General features: G+C 33.8%; 1 protein-coding gene across 1 annotated transcript; it reads left to right on the top strand.

The window, feature by feature from the left end:
* Positions 1-5,719: 5,719 nt before the first annotated feature.
* LOC128553098 (uncharacterized) lies at positions 5,720-20,683 on the top strand (the record flags this gene model as incomplete). The annotated part of the gene is made up of 8 exons (XM_053534213.1): positions 5,720-5,805; positions 6,373-6,427; positions 8,950-9,035; positions 9,605-9,659; positions 12,165-12,250; positions 12,827-12,881; positions 14,282-15,244; positions 17,668-20,683. Coding segments are annotated over 8 exons (1,937 nt in total), but the record flags the coding sequence as incomplete, so codon positions are not given.
* Between the last annotated feature and the right edge of the window lie 859 nt (positions 20,684-21,542).

Raw genomic sequence — 21,542 nt, forward strand, 5'->3', positions numbered from 1 at the left:
AATCTGCAAAAATAGTTTTGAATATTTTAACTCAGCTGTTAAGTGTATAAACCATTTTGTAACGGCTACATTTGCGAGTTTTTAGACCAGTTACTTGGAACTCGGTACATATATATTCATATGACTCTGAAACTGTCATATGGGAAAATTAGATTCATCGTGAAAGTCACCACAAAAGCCGATATGTTTTGCCATGTAAATCTGCTGTCGGGACTGTTCGCTAGCTTTCGGCCTACTCCATATTTTAGGTCGATGTCTAACAAGCAATCCCTTCTTCGCCAATGTACTGTTATATTAATACTTTTGATCATATGGATTTAAAGAATATTGTCAAGTCTAATTTACAGTGATTGCAAAGAAAAATTAGAAAATAAATTGGAACTAATCGGAACTTAAAAGGTATTTGGTGGATAATTCAGAATACCTTCATAACGGTGTTCTCAACAAACACATTATTATAGAAAGGAAATATCACTTTGCAAAAATAATATCTTATAATCAGATGGAAGCTCGCTTTTATAATACTTTGTTTGATGATCATGATTATGAAACAAAGGTTTAGTTTTTTTGAATATTCAAATAACTGCACATTTATTATTATGTCGTGAGCGGTGTCCAACTAGCTTAGAATCTTATGCCAGCTCGAAGATCGAAATTCAACTTCATAACTTGTCGAATTTTGATCCCAAACTACCCCTGAAGATCGAAAAACATCAATTTTCAAAGAAAGAAAAACATTTAATTTCGGGCCAGCTCAATGATCGAAATTCATAATATTCCAAAATCCAAATTTCGAATCTGTATTGAATGAACAGCCTGTTCAAAGACTGATATTGATTTTTTAAAGTCAAATATCGAGCAAGAAATTAGTGTCGAGGCAGCTCGAAAATCGTACTTCAAATTTTGAAAAGGAGAATTTCAGTATAATACTGAAACTACGATCTGCTCAAGATCATGATTCAAATACTAAAAATCGCGCAAGATCGGATATATCGAAATTCAAGATTTTAAAAATCTAAACAGATTATTCCCGGTATTCTAATTTAAAACTGGGATCGAATGTGAAACTAACTTTTGAAACAGCTGGATTTCCATCTTGCATCAATTTTATTTGCAAGCTCGCTCGACGTTTCGAAAATCTAGCACTGCATGTCGAACAAGTTTGAAAATCAAAGTCAAATTTTCAATCTGAATATCGAGCAGGTATTGAATTAAGAGCCAGTTTAAAGATCGCAATTTAATATTTTTTAAATGCTTATTGACTAGAAAATTCATGCTAGCTCAAAATCTTTAGTTTAGTTTATACTACTTTATTTTAGCTCGATTGTGATGAAAGCTATTGTAACCACTCTTGAGTCCGCTTCCTGGAAAAACCAGAACTGGTGTCATATGAGAAGTCATAGTCGTGCCCCAGTGGGGCTCGAACCCACAACAGACACATTATCCACTAGACCACCACTCCCCTCAAAATATTTGAATGTCTATCTTCCTGCAGACTCTAATTTCAATTCTGCTTCGAAATTCGATGATTTCTTTTTATTTTAATTTCGATTTCCGAGTTTGTGCGAAATTCAATGTAAGTGAGATTCAACGTCATCCTTTCGAAAATTTTAATTTCGATCTTCTTCCAATTTGCCCAAAATATGCTGCCTCAAATTTCATCTTTTTGAAACTTTTAAGTTATTTGTCTTCTTAAACGCTCGAGATTTAATTCAAGCTCGAAATAAGTTCCTAAAGATTTCCATTTTCTACAGACTCGATGTTCAATGCTGGCTCGAATAAAACACAGAATATTTCAGTTTCGAGCTTCGAACAAGATCCAAATTCGATGCATTCAAAATTCTTCTTTTTTGAAATTTTGAATTTCGATCCTCAAGCTGTTCAAAATTGACTTTTGACTGTAAATAAAATCATATTATTGAGCGGCCGCTAATTTATAAATCCGTACATGCGTGCAGTTTAGCGGGTGAGAAGAAATCAGTCTTTACCGTTAAGGAGCTTTAATTCCGTAAGAATTGACGGAAATATACGAGAATGTTCGAGTCCTTCCGATAAATCTGCAAAATGCTTAAGAAAGAAAAAAGACTATTTTCTTCTTCAGCTAGAAAACTGAAGTTAATGTGAAACAATAGCAAAATGAATATAGATTACTAAGTGCAATGGTCTTCAAGGGCAAGTAAGAATCTATTTTTCCTTTGTTAAACAGAAGAAATTTCTGCAAATTATCCATATTTTACTATATATCTAATTGTAGATAGACATACATAAAGTACACGCAAAAAAGATCGTTTCCGTTTAAATTCATTTTAAGAATAAAATATGCATAAGAAAAACTACGCTTTGAATATTATCACATCATTTGCAAAGCTAAAATAACTGTAATACTTTTTCATAAATTTAAGTAAAGTAAAGGGCTCCTTCTTTGCGCTATGTAAAATATTTTCACTCGTGCGAAAAATCAATGGGTCTAAGTTTCTCATATGTATATGATACATAAAAAATTGTCGGCATTCACTCATAGGTTTACCTAGTTCATCTATGTTCTATACTATGGTTAAGTTTTGAAGATATTTTTGGTTATGACTGGTAGTTTGACACTTATTCTGAAATTTTTTATGCATTCGCATGGAATGAGATCCGAACAATTTAGGAAATGTTAGCAGACTCACAAAAACTGATATTACTTTCAATATAATACCAGACTTGTACAGTATAGATGTTTTTACAGAGAGCTATTTCCATAGCAACGGGAGAAAATTTTCGCGCATGCACACTCTACGTAGGGCAAAAGGACATGACCGCACAATATAAATTACGTTATATTGCATTTCAATCTATTCGATCAATAGTGAGTCTGTTTGAAAGTAAATGTCCACCGCAAGACAAAGGAAAATATATGTAGAATTTTGCAAAACCACAGCTGATATACTTTAACTAATGCGCATTATCATTGATGATTTTGGATTCATAATGAACGGGTAATAAATTATTTTGCAGCAATTTTTATCTCGACAAATTTAGGTTAAGAAAAATGAAAAAAAAGAGAGATATTTTCCGTGAATTAAAAAGGTTTTTGTTTGTAACTTTATCTCACAAAATTTACCACCTGTCGTAATTATCGCATATATGATACTTGTAATATAATCAAAAGTCGAAGTTGAAAATGAAATGTTTTAATGAACAATTTCCAGCCTTTGATTTTGTTTCCAATTACATCAAATAGAGATTTATTCATTCCGTATCAAAAAAAAAAAAAAAAAAAAAAATAAATAAATAAATAAAAAATAAATAAATAAACATCCTAAAACTGTTGTTTTTAATTTCTATCGATTTTTTTAATTCTAAAGATTTTATTTGGTTTAAACATATTTTATTTATAAGTCATTACATGAATAATATACAACAAAAGAAATAAGGGAATTAGACAGAAAGCTAATTAGCTTACGGTTGTCCTTTCCCTGAATCAAGATGTACATAAATAAGCATTCATGGCACGACTGTTTACAAGTAAGCAATGTAATTACATAATGAAGAAATAAAGAAAATTTAGCGGTAAATCAAAGATGAAGTTAAGTAGCAAAGGAAAAAAGGAAATGAAACAGTTAACTAATTTAACTATTATTAATAACCCTTAAATCTATAAAGTTAAATACAAAGGGTCGTATAGTATTTTGAAGATAAAACCATTAGAGTTGTGGAATTCATATATATGTATATAAAAAACATTTGAGCACTGGATATATTGTAAGGGTAACAAATATACCCGAAAGAGATAAAAAAGCAAAAATCTCAAAATTTAAGTGTATTCATAAAAAACAAAAAGGAAAAAAAAGGATAGAAACAGAAGGATGAACAAAAACGCATAGGTAGATTTTGTCTATTTTTGTAACTAATTGTATACTAATTGAGTTTCTAGGCTGAAGTCATGACACTTTAATAACGCACCGGAATGAAGTCTGTTAACTGGCTTAAAAATTATATCATTACGTAAAACGTTTAGACTCTCTAATTTAAGTTTGAACCGCTCTAAATATAGCAACATTGGCTTCTAAGGAAAGCGAATTATTTCCTCGTAGAATGACATCAAGAGTTGGGTTACAATACTGTGATATAGTATTTAGTAGTTCAACTCTGTAGTCTGTATACCTCCGACAAATGAAAAATAATGATATGAATTTTCTACCTCTCCGCATACACAAGAGGGAGAATCAGTTATGTTTATATCACATAAAGACAAAGAGCTGCATTGGGTGCGGAGTCTTGCATGAAGTATTTGCAATTTGCGATGCCCTGAAAAGAAAAAAGCAGGGACAGTTGGTATATCACTGTTTTTGTTTGACAATATCAAAAAGATTCGGATGGTGAATGCAGCGGTCAAATTGAAATAGAGAGGGGGCGGTTAGCGGGGGTGTTCTACACTTCCATTCTGTATCTGTTGCTAGTCGATGTTTTATTTTCTTTGCGAAATTCAAGTTTATCATAACTATTATTTTAATTAACGGGTAATGACGTCTGCGCAGTAAACACTTTCGATATGAAAATGATCCAGCATGTAAACGTAAGAGATAAAAAAATAAGAGATTTATATTTCGTATTAAAATACTAGATATCACGGTAAACTTCATTTTTTGATTCACAAAACAGTTCCGCTACGTGATATATCATTCCAGAGTGCGTTCTTATTATCGCATTGACGACCGAAGGGCATAACAGTATTTTCCATCAAAGCCATCCTATATGCTTCAGTAATTTTACTGATCCGCTATAAAAAGGGGACATCCTCGAAATTATGTCGGTGTCTTGATTGCTCAGGTGACCTATGTTTTGTCATGTCATTTGCATAATAGTTATTTAATAATTTCCGGTATATTTACAACGCCAGTGACATTGAGTCGCGTCCCCTAAGACTGTAGATGTCGTTCAAGTCAGAGATAAAGTATATACAACAACTTTTTGAAGTAGCGGAAAAAACTCGATAAAATGAAAGAAAATATGACATTTTTAAATGTTAGGAATAAGTTTTATACTTGTACGGTGTACGGAAATAAACTGGAAATGCTTGCTCCTTTCTGATGAAAATAAGAATAAAGCTGGCTTTTCAGGTAAGATATGATTAAGTTCATACATGTCTGTCATCATAGTAAATTACTTGATTGAAATCATCTTTATAAAGGCAAAATTATTCGTTATATGATGATAATTTTATATAGGTTTACTTATTGTTGAGCGGTCTTTCGTCACGCGTAAAGAGCTCTTGCGCGTTAAAATCAAAACATCCAGGAAAAGCATAGCAACCGATAGTTTTTGTGAAAAGGTCGTATTACAGTATAAAATATAATTTGTATAGGTGAATAAATGTTTACGAGAGAGAGCTATTGAACCTTTCTGTGTGAAGTTAGCAGAATAGCAGGATAACTCCAGCAGAATGGCAGAATAGCAGAATAACTCTAGCAGAAAAGCAGAATAACTCTGGCAGATTCTGCTATTCTGCTGAGTTTTTCTACATAAAATAAAAAGAAAGTGATTCAAAAATTAAACATTTGAAAAAGCTTTTGTGATCCGATGCTTTGCTTCAATACATTTTGTGTTTTAGATCTTAAAACAGATAATTGTGTGTGCTTCTAGTTTTGCATGTTTAAATAATTGCACAATATGACGCTGTTAGGACTGTTATATAACTATGTTGAATGAAATTAAATCTAATGTTTTCACACTTCAGGCAAGAATGATGAACCATTACAACATATTCTCACACCGCCTGCCACGCCAAAGAAATCTATCAAAAGGGCAGAATGTCACGAAAAGGTAAGCGACTTTAAAAGAACGCCCTTGTCATTTAACTGACAATACAAACTTCAAAAACACTACTTATATTAGTTATGCTTGCTGTTAACTGCATTCACTTCTTAAATTCATATGTAGATGTTGAAAGTCATAAACAGCATTCATTATAAAAACACAAGGTGTCTAGCTTAATGGTAATATTCATATGTATATTGCAAATAGTTTATGTCAGTTTTCATGCCCGGTCTATAATTGCCTTATATATATAAGTGAGATATTAAAGAAAAAACCTCAACATCAACATCAACATAAAAGCGCTCGGGTTTATAATTAAACTTTTGACACTGTTTGAACATATATTTTCTCATACTATATATATATATGTGTTCTTTTCCAAAATTAATTTATCTAACGAAATCCACTGCATGCCGTTTCAAACAGTTTGGTGGGTTTCAAAACAAGCATTTGCTGTCAGCATCTAAAAAGCAGTATTCACAGGATCCAATCAAATACTTTTTATTACATTAAATGTTACATTCAATATTGTTCTTGTATACCGAAGAATTAACATATATCCCGTTGTTCTAGAATGATCAAGAGGAAGTTCAATTGCCACAAGAACCACAACCAGTACCAATAGAAGGTAAATTATTACTGTAGTTGCATCGGTATATTTTCTTCTGTGAATCATGCATTTGTCAAATTGTCTACACTTTTCGACCGGGCATAAATCATAAAAATAATTATCAAATTGAAACATTTGTTCATCTTAACAAATGAACTAGAAAGTTAATGTCTACAATGATGACCGAAAACGATGAATAGCTTGATTCCCCGTGCATTAACTTTATGTCTAAATATTTTGTCCTAATTGTTTTAAATACAATTGGAAATGTTGATACAACGGAAAAGGCATATAAAGAAAAAAAAATTGAAAAACATGGCACGGATATCGTTATAGGTGTGCGCAATTGCAAGGACGAATACTTCCAGTCGGAGTAGCAAACGAACGTATTGATAATTATTGGTTACTGGTGATAGAATATAAACGGAAACTCAGGGTGACGTTTGAAGTTTTAAGCGTCAGACGTCATACTACGTTACGTTCCGTTAATTTAGCTGTTATACACAAACATGTTTCTTGAAATATTTAAAACTGTTCAACCTGATTAAAGTACATCTCAAATTAACGCTACTCTTTGGATCTAAGGACGTGCTATTAATAGACTCGTTCTGACGACCGTTCTGCTAGCCAATCACAGCCTTGCTTTAAACATTTTGAACGTGAAAGTAGAAGTTTCAATTTTTTTTATTTAGTCTGTTTTTTTTCTGGCTTAATATGACGACCTATCATGACTTCGCCCTCATGTTTTGAGATGATGAAAATAAGAATAAAGCCGGCATTTCAGGTAAGATATGATTAAGTTCATACATGTCTGTCATCATAGTAAATTACTTGATTGAAATCGTCTTTATAAAGGCAAAACTATTCGTTATATGATGATAATTTTATGTAGGTTTACTTATTGTTGAGCGGCCTTTCGTCACACGTAAAGAGCTCTTGCGCGTTAAAATCAAAACATCCAGGAAAAGCATAGCAACCGATAGCTTTTGTAAAAAGGTCATATTACAGTATTCTGCCATTCTGCTGGAGTTATTCTGCTATTCTGCCATTCTGCTGGATGTATTCTGTTATTCTGCTATTCTGCCATTCTGCTGAGGTTATTCTGCTATTCTACCATTCTGTTGAGTTATTCTGCTTTTCTGCTAATCTGCCATTTTGCTGGAGTTATTCTTCTATTCTGTTATTCTGCCATTCTGCTTGCTTTATTCTGTTATTCTGCCATTCTGCTGGAGTTATTCTAGTATTCTGGTATTCTGCCATTCGCTGAAACTATTCTGCTATACTGCTATTCTGTCATTCTGCTGGAGTTATTCTGCTATTGTGGTATTCTGCCATTCTGCTGAAGTTATTCTGCTATTCTGTTATTCTGCCGTTCTGCTGACGTTACTCTGCTATTCTGTTATTCTGCCATTCTGCTGGAACTTTTCTGCTATTCTGCCATTCTGCTGGAGTTATCTGCTATTCTGCCATTCTGCTGGAGTTATTCTGTTATTCTGCTATTCTGTAGAAGGTATAATGCTGTTCTGCCATTCTGCTGGAGTTATTCTATTATTCTGCTTTTTTACCATTCTGCTGCCATTCTGCTAGAGGTATTCCGCTGTTCTGCCATTCTGCTGAGTTTTTCTGCTATTCTGCTATTCTGCCAGAGTTATTCTGCTATTCGCCTATTCTGCCATTCTGCTAGAGTTATTCTGCTATTCTGCCATTCTGCTGGAGTTTTTCTGCTATTCTGCTATTCTACCATTCTGCTGCCATTCTGCTGGAGTTATTCCGCTATTCTGCCATTCTGCTGAGTTTTTCTGCTATTCTGCTATTCTGCCATAGTTATTCTGGTATCCTGCCATTCTGTTGGAGTGTTTCTGCTATTCTGCCATTCTGTCATTCTGCTGGAGTTATTCTGCTATTCTGGTATTCTGCCATTCTGTTGAAGTTATTCTGCTATTCTCTTATTCTGCCATTCTGCTGACGTTATTCTGCTATTCTGGTATTCTGCCATTCTGCCATTCTGCTAGAACTTTTCTGCTACTCTGCCATTCTGTTGGTGTTATCTGCTATTCTGCCACTTTGCTGGAGTTATTATGCTATTCTGCTATACTACCGTTCTGCTGCCATTCTGCTGGAGTTATTCCGTTATTCTGCCATTCTGTTGAGTTTTTCTGCTATTCTGCTATTCTGCCTGAGTTATTCTTCTATTCTGTTATTCTGCCATTCTGCTGGAGTTATTCTGCTATTCTGCCATTCTGCTGGAGGTATTCTGCTATTCTGCCATTCTGCTGAAGTTATTCTGCTATTCAGCTATTCTGCCATTCTGCTGAGTTTTTCTACTTAAAATAAAAAGAAAGTGTTTCAAAATTCAAGCATTTGAAATAGCTTTTGTGATCCGATGCTTTGCTTCAATACATTTTGTGTTTTAGATTTTAAAACAGATATTTGTCTGTGCTTCTAGTTTTGCATATTTAAATAATTGCACAATATGACACTGTTAGGACTATTATATAACTATGTTGAATGAAATTGAATCTTATGTTTTCACACTTCAGGCCAGAATGATGAACCATTACAACATATTCTCACACCGCCTGCCTCGCCAAAGAAATCTGTCAAAAGGACAAAATGCCACGAAATGGTAAGCGTCTTTAAAGAACGCCCTTGTCATTTAACTGACAATACAAACTTCAAAAAACACTACTTATGTTAGATATGCTTGCAGTTAACTGCATTCACTTCTTAAATTCATATGTAGATGTTGAAAGTCATAAACAGCATTCATTATAAAAACACAAGGTGTCTAGCTTAATGGTAATATTCATATGTATATTGCAAATAGTTTATGTCAGTTTTCATGCCCGGTCTATAATTGCCTTATATATATATAAGTGAGATATTAAAGAAAAAACCTCAACATCAACATCAACATAAAAGCGCTCGGGTTTATAATTAAACTTTTGACACTGTTTGAACATATATTTTCTCATACTATATATATATATGTGTTCTTTTCCAAAATTAATTTATCTAACGAAATCCACTGCGTGCCGTTTCAAACAGTTTGGTGGGTTTCAAAACAAGCATTTGCTGTCAGCATCTAAAAAGCAGTATTCACAGGATCCAATCAAATACTTTTTATTACATTAAATGTTACATTCAATATTGTTCTTGTATACCGAAGAATTAACATATATCCCGTTGTTCTAGAATGATCAAGAGGAAGTTCAATTGCCACAAGAACCACAACCAGTACCAATAGAAGGTAAATTATTACTGTAGTTGCATCGGTATATTTTCTTCTGTGAATCATGCATTTGTCAAATTGTCTACACTTTTCGACCGGGCATAAATCATAAAAATAATTATCAAATTGAAACATTTGTTCATCTTAACAAATGAACTGGAAAGTTAATGTCTACAATGATGACCGAAAACGATGAATAGCTTGATTCCCCGTGCATTAACTTTATGTCTAAATATTTTGTCCAAATTGTTTTAAATACAATTGGAAATGTTGATACAAAGGAAAAGGCATATAAAGAAAAAAAATTGAAAAACATGGCACGGATATCGTTATAGGTGTGCGCAATTGCAAAGACGAATACTTCCAGTCGGAGTAGCAAACGAACGTATTGATAATTATTGGTTACTGGTGATAGAATATAAACGGAAAATCAGGGTGACGTTTGAATTTTTAAGCGTCAGACGTCATACTACGTTACGTTCCGTTAATTTAGCTGTTATACACAAACATGTTTCTTGAAATATTTAAAACTGTTCAACCTGATTAAAGTACATCTCAAATTAACGCTACTCTTTGGATCTAAAGACGTGCTATTAATAGACTCGTTCTGACGACCCTTCTGCTAGCCAATCAGAGCCTTGCTTTAAACATTTTGAACGTGAAAGTAGAAGTTTCAATTTTTTTTATTTAGTCTGTTTTTTTTCTGGCTTAATATGACGACCTATCATGACTTCGCCCTCATGTTTTGAGATGATGAAAATAAGAATAAAGCCGGCATTTCAGGTAAGATATGATTAAGTTCATACATGTCTGTCATCATAGTAAATTACTTGATTGAAATCGTCTTTATAAAGGCAAAACTATTCGTTATATGATGATAATTTTATGTAGGTTTACTTATTGTTGAGCGGCCTTTCGTCACACGTAAAGAGCTCTTGCGCGTTAAAATCAAAACATCCAGGAAAAGCATAGCAACCGATAGCTTTTGTAAAAAGGTCATATTACAGTATTCTGCCATTCTGCTGGAGTTATTCTGCTATTCTGCCATTCAGCTGGATGTATTCTGTTATTCTGCTATTCTGCCATTCTGCTGAGGTTATTCTGCTATTCTACCATTCTGTTGAGTTATTCTGCTATTCTGCTAATCTGCCATTTTGCTGGAGTTATTCTTCTATTCTGTTATTCTGCCATTCTGCTTGCTTTATTCTGTTATTCTGCCATTCTGCTGGAGTTATTCTAGTATTCTGCCATTCGCTGAAACTATTCTGCTATACTGCTATTCTGTCATTCTGCTGGAGTTATTCTGCTATTGTGGTATTCTGCCATTCTGCTGAAGTTATTCTGCTATTCTGTTATTCTGCCGTTCTGCTGACGTTACTCTGCTATTCTGTTATTCTGCCATTCTGCTGGAACTTTTCTGCTATTCTGCCATTCTGCTGGAGTTATCTGCTATTCTGCCATTCTGCTGGAGTTATTCTGTTATTCTGCTATTCTGTAGAAGGTATAATGCTGTTCTGCCATTCTGCTGGAGTTATTCTATTATTCTGCTTTTCTACCATTCTGCTGCCGTTCTGCTAGAGGTATTCCGCTGTTCTGCCATTCTGCTGAGTTTTTCTGCTATTCTGCCAGAGTTATTCTGCTATTCGCCTATTCTGCCATTCTGCTAGAGTTATTCTGCTATTCTGCCATTTTGCTGGAGTTTTTCTGCTATTCTGCTATTCTACCATTCTGCTGCCATTCTGCTGGAGTTATTCCGCTATTCTGCCATTCTGCTGAGTTTTTCTGCTATTCTGCTATTCTGCCATAGTTATTCTGGTATCCTGCCATTCTGTTGGAGTGTTTCTGCTATTCTGCCATTCTGTCATTCTGCTGGAGTTATTCTGCTATTCTGGTATTCTGCCATTCTGTTGAAGTTATTCTGCTATTCTCTTATTCTGCCATTCTGCTGACGTTATTCTGCTATTCTGGTATTCTGCCATTCTGCCATTCTGCTAGAACTTTTCTGCTACTCTGCCATTCTGTTGGTGTTATCTGCTATTCTGCCACTTTGCTGGAGTTATTATGCTATTCTGCTATTCTACCGTTCTGCTGCCATTCTGCTGGAGTTATTCCGTTATTCTGCCATTCTGTTGAGTTTTTCTGCTATTCTGCTATTCTGCCTGAGTTATTCTTCTATTCTGTTATTCTGCCATTCTGCTGGAGTTATTCTGCTATTCTGCCATTCTGCTGGAGGTATTCTGCTATTCTGCCATTCTGCTGAAGTTATTCTGCTATTCAGCTATTCTGCCATTCTGCTGAGTTTTTCTACTTAAAATAAAAAGAAAGTGTTTCAAAATTCAAGCATTTGAAATAGCTTTTGTGATCCGATGCTTTGCTTCAATACATTTTGTGTTTTAGATTTTAAAACAGATATTTGTCTGTGCTTCTAGTTTTGCATATTTAAATAATTGCACAATATGACACTGTTAGGACTATTATATAACTATGTTGAATGAAATTGAATCTTATGTTTTCACACTTCAGGCCAGAATGATGAACCATTACAACATATTCTCACACCGCCTGCCTCGCCAAAGAAATCTGTCAAAAGGACAAAATGCCACGAAATGGTAAGCGTCTTTAAAGAACGCCCTTGTCATTTAACTGACAATACAAACTTCAAAAAACACTACTTATGTTAGATATGCTTGCAGTTAACTGCATTCACTTCTTAAATTCATATGTAGATGTTGAAAGTCATAAACAGCATTCATTATAAAAACACAAGGTGTCTAGCTTAATGGTAATATTCATATGTATATTGCAAATAGTTTTTCATATGTATATTGCAAATAGTTTTATGTCAGCTTTCATGCCCGGTCTATAATTGCCTTATATATATAAATGAGATATTAAAGAAAAAACCTCAACATCAACATCAACATAAAAGCGCTCGGGTTTATAATTAAACTTTTGACACTGTTTGAACATATATATATATGTGTTCTTTTTCAAGATTAATTTATCTAACGAAGTCCACTGCATGCAGTTTCAAACAGTTTGGTGGGTTTCAAAACAAGCATTTGCAGTCAGCATCTCAAAAGCAGTATTCACAGGATCCAATCAAATACTTTTTATTACATTAAATGTTATATTCAATGTTGTTCTTGTATACCGAAGAAATAACATATATCCCGTTGTTCTAGAATGATCAAGAGGAAGTTCAATTGCCACAAGAACCACAACCAGTACCAATAGAAGGTAAATTATTACTGTAGTTGCATCGGATTATTTTCTTCTGCGAATCATGCATTTGTCAAATTGTCTACACTTTTCGACCGGGCATAAATTATAAAAATAATTATTAAATTGAAACATTTTTTCATCTTAACAAATGAACTAGAAAGTTAATGTCTACAATGATGACAGAAAACGATGAATAGCTTGATTCCCCTGCATTAACTTTATGTCTAAATATTTTGTCCTAATTGTTTTAAATACAATTGGAAATGTTGATACAAAGGAAAAGGCATATAAAGAAAAAAATTGAAAAACATGGCACGGATATCGGATTATAGGTTGCGCAGTTGCAAAGACGAATATTTCCAGTCGGAGTAGCAAGCGAATTTATTGATAATTGTTGGTTACTGGTGATAAAATATAAACGGAAACTCAGGGTGACGCTTGAACATTGAAGCGTCAGACGTCATACTACGTTACGTTCCGTTAATTTAGCTGTTATACACAATTAAACATGTTTCTTGAAATATTTAAAACTGTTCAACCTGATTAAAGTACATCTCAAATCAACGCTACTCTTTGGATCTAAAGACGTGCTATTAATAGACTCGTTCTGATGACCCTTCCGCTAGCCAATCAGAGCCTTGCTTTCAACATTTTTAACGTGAAAGTAGAGGTTTCAAATTTTTTTATTTAGTCTGTTTTTTTTCTGGCTTAATATGACGACCTAACATGATTGCGCCCTCATGTTTTGAGAGGTGTCATATGTCATGGTACGGACTCACGCAATGGGAGAATGTGTTAGCTCAGTCGGTAGAGTACTTGCTCTGTAAGCGAGGGGTCCCGAGTTCGAGCCACAAAATGACTGCACATTTTTCTCACCCCGTGACATTCGACGCTATTTTGATGGTTCAGCCAAATGCTTATTGAAACGAATTGTCTGATTGGTTTAAATTAGAACTGATATGCGAAAATAAATGTAGCAGTATCGGAAATAGATGAATCTGAATAGGTCATCGTCAGACCTTAGTTTAGAATATCAAGTACTTTAGTCAAATTGTACAAATGTTTTACTACTTAAAGATCCTTGCATGGTGACGAAATTGATATACTCTATAGAAAATGTTTATTTCGGTATTGGAAGCAAGCGAGCTTAAACTTTGCGTTTAACTGCGAGTTACAGCTCATGTACTTAGAACATTTTAATAGTGTATATGTAGTGTAAACCTTCCCAATTTACATTTGATAATTTTCCATATCATGTTGCAGTTAGTTATGTTATACATGCTTTTCACATGCAAGCCTTTTTACGTTTTAATATTTCTGAAATTTTAAATTAAGAAGTTAAGGAAACTCTTCACGCTTTCCAGGATGGCTAATAACTGTATAAACAGTTCTTAATTAACGCAATTTGTCCACAGAAAACACAAGGAATGACAATTTAATCACCAGACAGGCACTCAATGAACTATGGCGTTCGAATAGGACAGAAGAAGTTTTTGCAGAATGTGATAAGATATGTGCTTTTCTGATGCAGACGTCAAAGTCTATTATTCATGTATATCCAACCTATGGCGGAAAAAATAAAGACAACGTAGAATTTGTAGTACTCACTAACAAGAAACTTCGTCGTCCAAAAAATATCAAATATGCTCTCCATATAAGGAAAGTAAAAGAATGTTCAGGTGAAAGTATAGCTATTATGCGAAGTGAAAAATGTAGTCGAAACAGATATAGGCTGAAACAAGAGGAGGCAAAAGTTATCAGGGCAGTCATTAACAAAAATGCTAAAGAGCTGATGTTAAATCACAAATATTTGTCCGTGATTACCGGGAGTGGAATACGATCGAAGAATTACGGCAGAAAAGTACACCATATAAAATCCGAGCCTTGTATTGCTATGTATGTTTGTATAAAAGGTAAAATGCCGTTAGATGAGAAAGAACTACCAAAAGAGATAAACGGTATTCCAGTTGATGTGAGAGAGGGCTTCTTCCAAAACAGTACTTCAACTGCCGATAAATATCAGAAGAATCTACGTCTAGGGAGCCAGATTTCATCGAACGTAAATGCGAATGGTATTGGAACACTCGGTGGATTTGTAGATCGAAATGAATACGGCTTGTGTGGTGTAACATGCGCTCATGTTGTTCTGAACGAAAGAGAATTGCATGATCACAGGAGCGTAGAAAGAGTAATATGGGAAGATGGAAATCGATATATATACCAACCAGCAAAAATTCGACCGAAAAATCGAGTAGGTTCCTTGAAAGAAACCGTCTTTAGTTCCGGCAACAATGACCGCCGCGAAGCTGGTGTTGACCTTGCTCTTTTTAAGATTGAAGGCAGACACCCGGATTCAGGTGAATTTCCCGAAACAAGTGGTAAGCTATCATTAATCTTTAGTAGTTCTGTTAATATAATATTATATTACAGGGATTGTAGAATAATTTGGAGTTCAAGATGATACAAAATAAGATTCTACTCGGTCTGAAAGAATGTTAACATCAATAGGAAAAAATATAGCAATAAAATTTAGCTCTTTCAAAATTAAATCACCTTTTTATTGGTCTCCCCACCCCCATAAAAGTAAAAATGAAAGAGTTGCAGAATTTATTTTTTAAATTCTTATGAAATTAAGGTCCAGATAAAATAAAAAAAGGGAAGTAATATAACACGGGATATTGAAAATAGGGGTTTCCGCGTTATTAATGTTGAACATTTTGATATAACGTTCAAATAACATTGTTAAGAAGATTTTATAAACAAAACTCAAAATATTTTGAACTAGTAAAAGAGATATGCCCCATTGTATCCAATGTTTGTAAACGAGGAAACGAATATATGAAACAAAAGACTAGTTTAATACAAAATGAGTTCTTGAGAGATGTATGGAAGGGGATATTAACACTTATTGAAAAGAAAAATGATATAAGTTTTTTTATCTGAACCAGTATGGAATAAAGCAAAATTCAAATAAGGAGGTAAAACTCATGAAAATCAGCATATATTGGACAAAGGGGTTTCTTTGGTTAACGCTTTTATGAAAGTAAATGGAAACTTATACTCTTTTGAAGAATTTCTAGAGGTATACAATACAAGGACAAATTTTTTGGATTATAATAACATAATTTTCTCTATCCACTCATATCTACACAGCCGTCGCATTCCACATCAGGGCAATAACCAACCAATTCTTCTGCAACATTAGTATACTTATTTTGGGGTTGTGCCATTACGCATGATATTTTTTTTTGGCTAAATGTGCAGTCATGGATGAATAGATCCTGTGGAAATGCGACGTTTTGTTAGGAAAAATATGTAATCAACCAGTTTTAAATAGAGTTGTTTTAACAATCTAACTGTATATTTATCATTGCAAGTTGAATGCTTGTGTTTCTGAATTAAATGTTCAAAAAGAAAAATTACATCATTGCTTCAAACTAAGAGATTTAACGCAGTATGGAAGCATTTTGCAACGATTGCCAGTACCAATCTGTAGAAACACAGATTGTAAAATTGGGTTAAAGTTTTAAATTTCACTTGATATTTTTCTCAAAGAAACCACCACCTTACATGTACAATATTTCTTTTGTTTTGCAATCTAAGGCGTTTTTTCTCACCCGGACCACTTTGATCTTCTAAATTTCTCCTTTATTTAACACTCGTGTCTCTTTTAAATGCTCTCTATATTTTAATAAAAGGCATCAAAACAGTGTCATTTGGATCAAGGCAAGTAACACAAACATCTATTTTACACATTTCAGGCAGAATTATCTTTCAGTGGCACAGCTGAATCTATGCTTATTCCCATTCATTTCCTAACTTAGCTTATCTTGACGTGAGCCTGTATTTAGAATTCAGATTCAGTATCAGACTATCGTGGGTTGTTTTCACAACGATCTGTTCTCGCCGAGATTTTAATTAACTACTAAATGTACTGATTAACGTCGTGCTAGCAAATGTTTTCTCTTTTTTGTAAACAGACAGTATTTGATATAGAGATGAGACTGTTAAATATAACAACCAACAGTATAGAGCCGGGTCCGATGTGTGGCAATGTGTATCGTCACAACACATTAATGTTTAAAGGAGTAACATGCCTGTGTTATCTTAAAGAATCTGATGTATATTGCTATAAACTGATATCTTGCGAATATTACATACATTGTGAAATATGAGAACTGGTAAAATAACTTATATAATAAAAGATTCTCCGAGACAGTAAACAAATTTGTGAAGCACACATAATCACTAATATATATTACTTACTGGTTTTCAAAGTTGTCAGACAAAACCACTGAATCGCGAATGTTTAACGGCTTAAGTATTTAAAAAGTGACAAATAATATGTGCAACGCTAACATAGCCCTGCCATAGCGTCGTTGTCTTTGATAGTCAGAATATCAAAATACTATTGATTCGCATATATCTACTAGTATCATCAATATAGTATTTTAATGTTATATTTTGACAGTTACCTATTGTTTGGTATTCTTTTCTAATTAGAAAAACACATCTTAGATCTCATTACTTTTTTTCGGAATTAAATTAATAAGGCAGTGTCGCCGAAAAAAAAAACATCCGACGATGTTCTAAAGGTCTTACATAATTTCAGTGAAGAACCGAGTAAATTAAAGTTCAGAATGGCAGTAACTTAATGTTCTTCTTATCCTGCCTCTTCATTTAAAATCATATATTTTTTAATATTTACACTTTTAACGCGTACGCTTAATGTCATTAATAATAAAAAAAAGTTTATAAAAGTCTCTGTTTTACCAAAATGTAATATTTTTTTTCCATTTAGAAAACGTGCGCTACGATACCGGGCGCCTTGTCAGAGAATCTCAGTTGAATCTTTACAACAGAAAAGTTCTAAAGTATGGACAAACTACTGGCCGAACAGACGGTTACATAGAGTTTATTGGCACTGCTGTAAAAAGGATTAAATTTAGTCCGAAGAACACTGTAGAAAGCAATGACTTCGACTATATTCTTTTTGACCAGCTTGAAATACGGCCAGATTTTGCACACGATCGTTTCTCTGACGCTGGAGATTCTGGAGCCTTAGTGTTTAATGAAACCGTGAATAAGGAGCTTGCTTGCGTTGGTATGATTGTGGGAAACGTAATTGTCAATGATGGGACTATACGTAGAGGAAACAGTATTGTTACGCCCGTGTCAGCAATCATGAATAAACTTGGTATTTCTGAACTAAAAAGTTTTGTTTGGAACAGGATTGATAGTATGGAAAAAAACATTAGCAGAATAGACAGACGCCTTTGGTTGTTAGAAAACATGGACATGCGCATGAAAAACATTGAAAAAATGATTCAAGCCTCTACCAGCAAACGTTAGAATTTCACAGGTCAAGTCAAAAAAGGGAGAATGTTGATTGTACAGACGGTGAAGGCAAGAACAAAATGTTTGCCATGAAACAACGACTTAAAAATAATTGACTGTTCCTTGTCAATCAAATTAGTCAAGTTTTGGTACAGAGCTATGAACTTTTATTTTGAAATAATTGGTGAATAGTGTTATACAGTTGTTTTGTGCCGGTTTGCGGTTGGGGAGGCTGTGGTTTTAGAACGTGGCTTTCCCTGTAATGTTTTCATCCTTGTTTTGATAACATTAGGGCGTTATTTTATAGATTGCAAAAAGAATTTCAACTGAATTGGACCTCAAAAATGTATCTGTCTGTCCGCCCGCACTTAGCTTGCACTTGTCCTTATAAGCCCTGGATGGATTTCAGTAAACCTTTACTTGAATAATTCATATGAAAATTAGTTGTGCACATTTGGATTATTTTGGGGGAGTAATGGTCCCTTAGCGTTTTAATATTTTTCCGGACAGTTTAAGTTTAAGGTCACACCGACGTTATTATAGGTAATATGGCGATTTTCAAGCTTTGATGGTGGAGGAAGACCTCAGGTGGCCCTACGTGCATTATTTCATCACGAGCGGGTACCTGGGTAGAACCACCGACCTCGAACCCACATCGATTCCAAGTCCGCAAAAGATTCGAAGTCAGTGACCTTAACCCTTCGGCCACGGACTACTCCTTTACTATGGTTGATTTTGAATAAAACTTCATAAAATTATCAGTAACAAGGATAGTTGCGCATATTCTATGGGTTTTACTTTGTTGGATATTATCATCCTTTTATTTTTATACATAAAGGTATATTGTGATTCTAAACCGCAGGATGATTGCGCGTCTACATATCCTGTGGACGTGTATTCGATCCCCGGGCTAGTTGTTACAAAACTGAATACTGTTGAAAAACGGCGTTTAAACAAAAAACAAACAAACTAATCAGAATTGCATATTGTATTTTCCTCTGTAACAGCTACAAGCTGGAATGTTGCAGAATAATGCTGTGCCGGTGTAACCTGTAACATTAAATATTGACCCCGTTGAAAATTGACCCCATTGATCAAAACTTAATGTTGAAATGTTGGCGAGGTCAATTCTCAACGTTGGAAAAACGACCTTTTGATCAATATCTAATGTTGAAATGTTGACGGGGTCAATTTGCAACGTTGAAAGAGGACCTTTTGATCAATATCTAATGTTGAATGTTGACGGGGTCAATTCTCAAGGTTAAAAAAGGATCCATGGGGTCTATTTTCAACGGGGTCAGTATTAAATGTTACACCGGCGTGATTTGGTTAGATTGCAGTGTAGTCCAAAATCATTTGCAGTGATCGATAGCTGCTCAGGTATAACAGAGAAATGTAGCTCAAATCAAAACAGAAAATATTTGGCAATTACTTTGTGCATGTTTTGCTAAGAAACATTAATTCGTCAAATAGTAATCAGGGTCGAACGTTATTATAGTTCGTTTAAAGGCAAAGAAAATCTCCTATATAAGTGACCCCCCCTCCCAAATACCAGACTTTTTAATCCCCAATATACAAGATCCTGTCTGGTCCAGTCTGTAGACTTGACATGTAGCCTAATTATTGTCAGAGAATCATAAATTTGATTGCCTACAAATAAATTGGTTATTTCCTGTGTTTTGCATTTTATTGATTGAATTGCTGTTTTTTTTTTCAGAATGTACACAAAATTATTTTAATTGATAATATACTAATTTTGATTGTTCAGTCATGTTGAGTAATGTCCTGGCCAATTAAATTATAACTCTTATAGCAAAGTAATTCTCACTCCTTAACAATAAAATAATTATGTAGACCTCAATAAGAGAAATTACAAGTTTGTTTATTCAATGATTATGATCTTTTTATCAAAGGTAACAAAAGAAAACCAGAAAAAATGATAATTGCTGGATTTTATTAGAAATTAAAGAAGCGTTCAGTTGCACTTTTAATAGATAAAAAAGGAATATGGACAGAAGGATTTTATATATTAAAATGCATAATTCCCCTTGTCTTGTCTAAACAACGTTTCTTTTATATATAATAAAATCCAGCAATAAAGATATATCATTGTTCAAAATACACATAATTTATTATTTCTAAAAGCTATGTGCCTGAATGCATTTTTTTTTATATTTTTGATAAAAAGAACAGCAATAATGAGATGAATTTGTTAAAAAACTTGATTTATTAAAAATCTGATAAAAACACTGTTGTATCTTATCACTTTGTTTATTTAGCCCTAATTCAATCAAGCTTTCTAAACTCGTTATAAAGGTGAGAACTGATTTGCTACAAAGGTGAGAAATATCACCTGCAATTTATTTACTGCACAGTAGCTATACAGTAGCTTATTATGATAAACAGAAGCAAGTCTATCAATGGTCCAGACGTGTGTATTGGCCCTTACCGCCAATACGCAGACCTTATCATCCCCATAGGCCACATACCTGGCATACCAGAATCAGTGTCTTTAAACAGAACAACCAGTTAGTCATACTTTTGGTAAACACCTACATTTGCTTCTTCAATTGCGATTATTTGCAAGGTATTCCATGAAGTCAAGTTGCAAAAAAGAGCATGTTATTCATTAGAAAATGATATAAATTGGATGAAAATACAAGCAAATTAATTTGCAAATTACAGATATGCATGATTACATGCAGGTAAATCTTCGACATACCTTTTCCGGCACCCTTAATCCCTTAATGAGATGTAATTCATCTTAAGAACAGAAGACGGCCGTAACAGTATTTATACTTCAAAAGTTAACTAATTATCAAATCAGCCTATTATTTTCACAAAAAAACAGATCACTATTTCTGGTTCACTCTTTAATGGTGTTATATTTTGGACGCATGTATGCATGTTATATGAAGATTTATCCATATCTTACGGAAGCCTCAAAGGAACTCCAGATGTGAAAAAATGTTTGCACATGTCGACAAAATTAAAGCGATATAACTAAATCCTTTTGGTATTCTCGCTTTAAATGTTTCGAATTAATGTTAAATAACAAAGCATTTTGCCCTCAGTTTTCCTGCAAAGATAGAAACATTGCACTTTTCGAATACTTCTTTGTCGAAATCGTTTTGTAAACCGTTTCCTGAAAAAACTTTTTGTGCAATGCTTATAAAATATTGCAATTCACGTCTAAATATACTCGCAATTATGCCGATTTCTTAACTTCGCAACTCACGTTTTTTCGCAAAGACAGAAGCACAATTTGCATTTCGTATATTTTTAGTCAACATATCAAATTGTAACTGGCATCTCTAAATAATAAATGCAAGAAACTGT

This window comes from Mercenaria mercenaria, unplaced genomic scaffold (assembly GCF_021730395.1).
Source record: "Mercenaria mercenaria strain notata unplaced genomic scaffold, MADL_Memer_1 contig_3471, whole genome shotgun sequence".
In the NCBI taxonomy this organism is placed as follows: Eukaryota; Metazoa; Mollusca; class Bivalvia; order Venerida; family Veneridae; genus Mercenaria; species Mercenaria mercenaria.